The 2,500-nt window shown below is 32.9% G+C and overlaps 1 protein-coding gene across 1 annotated transcript in view; it reads right to left on the bottom strand.

The window, feature by feature from the left end:
* The window catches only part of LOC144963050 (uncharacterized), a 19,434-nt gene that overhangs the window by 12,600 nt on the left and 4,334 nt on the right, over nt 1-2,500 (bottom strand). Inside the window, exons 3-4 of the mRNA XM_078896658.1 lie at nt 2,001-2,248; nt 732-890 (exon numbers count right to left, since the gene is read on the bottom strand). Of these exons, the coding sequence (XP_078752784.1) occupies nt 732-890; nt 2,001-2,248 (407 nt within the window). The remainder of the gene's footprint in view (nt 1-731; nt 891-2,000; nt 2,249-2,500) is intronic.

Genomic DNA, 2,500 nt, shown 5'->3' with positions numbered 1-2,500 from the left:
TAATTTCAATTTAAATTATTACATTTACATTCGGAAAAATATTTAAGACGTGTCATCATATATGAATATATTGATATTGGTTATTGATAAATAAGATAATTAGAATGGAGCAAATTGAGTTCAATATTGTAATTCCGCAGACACTTTACTTTAACAATTAAAAGGTCTATTTTCTCACTAATTCTCATGTCTTTATAAATGGGTGAAACAGTTAATTTGCTTTCTGTATGCTTTTAAAAAAATATCTGTTCGTTTAAAATTCTTTTGTATTGAATGTTTTGTGCTCTTATATTTTAGGGTAAACGCCAATGAAAAAAGTTTTGTATAATAAGATACGTGAAGTCAAAACACACTTTGACCAAAAAGTGTTAATCATCTTGTAACCAATTTAATTCAAAAGTCTTGATAGTGAAACATTTCTTATTAAATATCTTATGGTGTTTATTAATCAATACAGATTTCGGTTGAACTCCTCCACCAAACCCCTCCCGACTAAAACAAAAACACAAAGAAAACAAGCAAAACAAAACCACAAAAGCCCAACAAAAAAAACAACAAAAAAACAAAAACAAAAAAAAAAAACAAAAAAAAAAAACCCCAAACAAACAAAAAAACAAAAAAACTAAAACAAACAAACAAACAAAAACAAATAGGAATCGAGGTGAAGGATACATAAGATTCTCGAACAATTAATAATATGATAACATCTTTAACGATCAAAGCTGACTCACCTTGATGTACCAGTCGATTGCAATTTGGTATACAGTGGATGACGTCACATTTCTTTCTGTCACGTGACCAGTGGTGCAGACCATGAAGAAAAGCCAGGGATCGACAGAGTCTACATGAGTCCCGTTATGTGATAAGGCCCTTAGAGACTGGAAGCATATCTGAGGGCGGTAATAAGAAAATATGAATATACGATCTTTAATCAAGGTCACGTTTTAAAACGCAGACAGAAACTAAAAGTTAAGTAAATTGTGAAGTTGTAAAACGGTCGACAATAGATAAAAGTTCGTGGGCTTTCATCATATTAAACGACTAAAAAACCGCCGTAACCCCGCCCCCCCTCCCCCCAAATAAAATTATTAAAAACAAAAAACAAAAAGAGAAGGCACCAAATAAACTACTTCTGTAGCCGAAAAACAACTAACAAAAAACAATAACTATGTCCCGTACAAAAACCCATAAGAAACCAAAACAAAGAACTCCCCTAATAATAATAACACCAACAACAACACCACCACCATCACCACCACCTCCACCTCCAGCAACAACGACAGCAACAACAGCAAGAACATTTAAAAAAAAAACAAAAACACACCAATAATGAAAAAAACAATTTTGATAGCAAGAAAAAGACCCCCCCCCCTAAAAAACAAAACAAACAAAAAACAAAAACAAATAGAAAAAAAACAACCCCAGACCAAAACATAGAAAAGCCCACCAAAATCCCCAACCTCCCCCTTCCCTGAAAATCAAAAGCCTAAAAGCACAACAACCTCTATTAAATTAAGTAAAAACCTCAAATAAACCAAAGAAAAAACCCCAAACCAAATATTAAAGAGTACCAACAAAAAAAAAAAAAAAACAACAAACAAACCAAAAAAAAAAAAACCAAAAAAAAAGAAACAAAAAGAAAAAAAAAACCAAAAAAAAAAATAATAAAAATTAAACAAATAACGAAAGCAAACAAGAAATAAAACAAAAAAAAAAACAAAAACAAAATAAACAAAAAAAAAAAAAAAAAAACAAAGAAGAAAAAATAAAGAAAAAATAAGGAAGACAAGCAACGAAACAAAACAAACTAAACAAATTAAAAAGTTAACTCTACTAAAAATAAACAAACCCAACACTCCTCCCAAACAAGACAAAACAAAAACAAAAACAAAACAGCAAAAGCCAAACCCAAAATTCAAAACCAAACCATCATGACTAGACTGCCAGTATACATAATCACATTAATCACAAATCATATGATGATAATAAGATAACTTCACCTCATCTCCACGCTTATTGATGTTATCAGCAGGAAGTTGAAGGATGTGAACAGCGGTTTGCCCAAATTGGCCTCCAGCATCTCCGCGCCTGTCAGTGTTGCTCTGGATGATGCTCTCCGGAAGGTACAAATTTGCTTTAACGTTATTTCCGGTCATGGCAATTTGACGAAGCTCGGCCTTGGAGCCAAAGGTCACATTGCCATATTCGTCATGGGCGTAAATGAGTTCCCATTTTCTGTCACAGGTGTCTGAAAATCAAATAAAACTTTTAGAAATTATGCTCAATGAGCTTTTGAGCTTTTATATAGCGCAATATCCGCTAAACGTGCTCAAAGCGCTTTACAAGAGGTCCCTGACTAACAGCAACACTTTACATGTAGAACGAGACATGACGCAGGTTAGGCGACATTATAATTTTTTCCGACATAAACAACGCTGTTAACGGCCAGGTACTCATTTTACACCTGAGTACGGAGATGGAATATGAGTAATGAGATTTT

Source organism: Berghia stephanieae, chromosome 1 (genome assembly GCF_034508935.2).
Source record: "Berghia stephanieae isolate SIO BIC M18660-M18661 chromosome 1, UCSD_Bste_1.3, whole genome shotgun sequence".
Taxonomy (NCBI): Eukaryota; Metazoa; Mollusca; class Gastropoda; order Nudibranchia; family Aeolidiidae; genus Berghia; species Berghia stephanieae.
The sequence above is the reverse complement of the archived record's forward strand: the minus strand, read 5'-3'. Positions and strand labels throughout refer to the sequence as shown.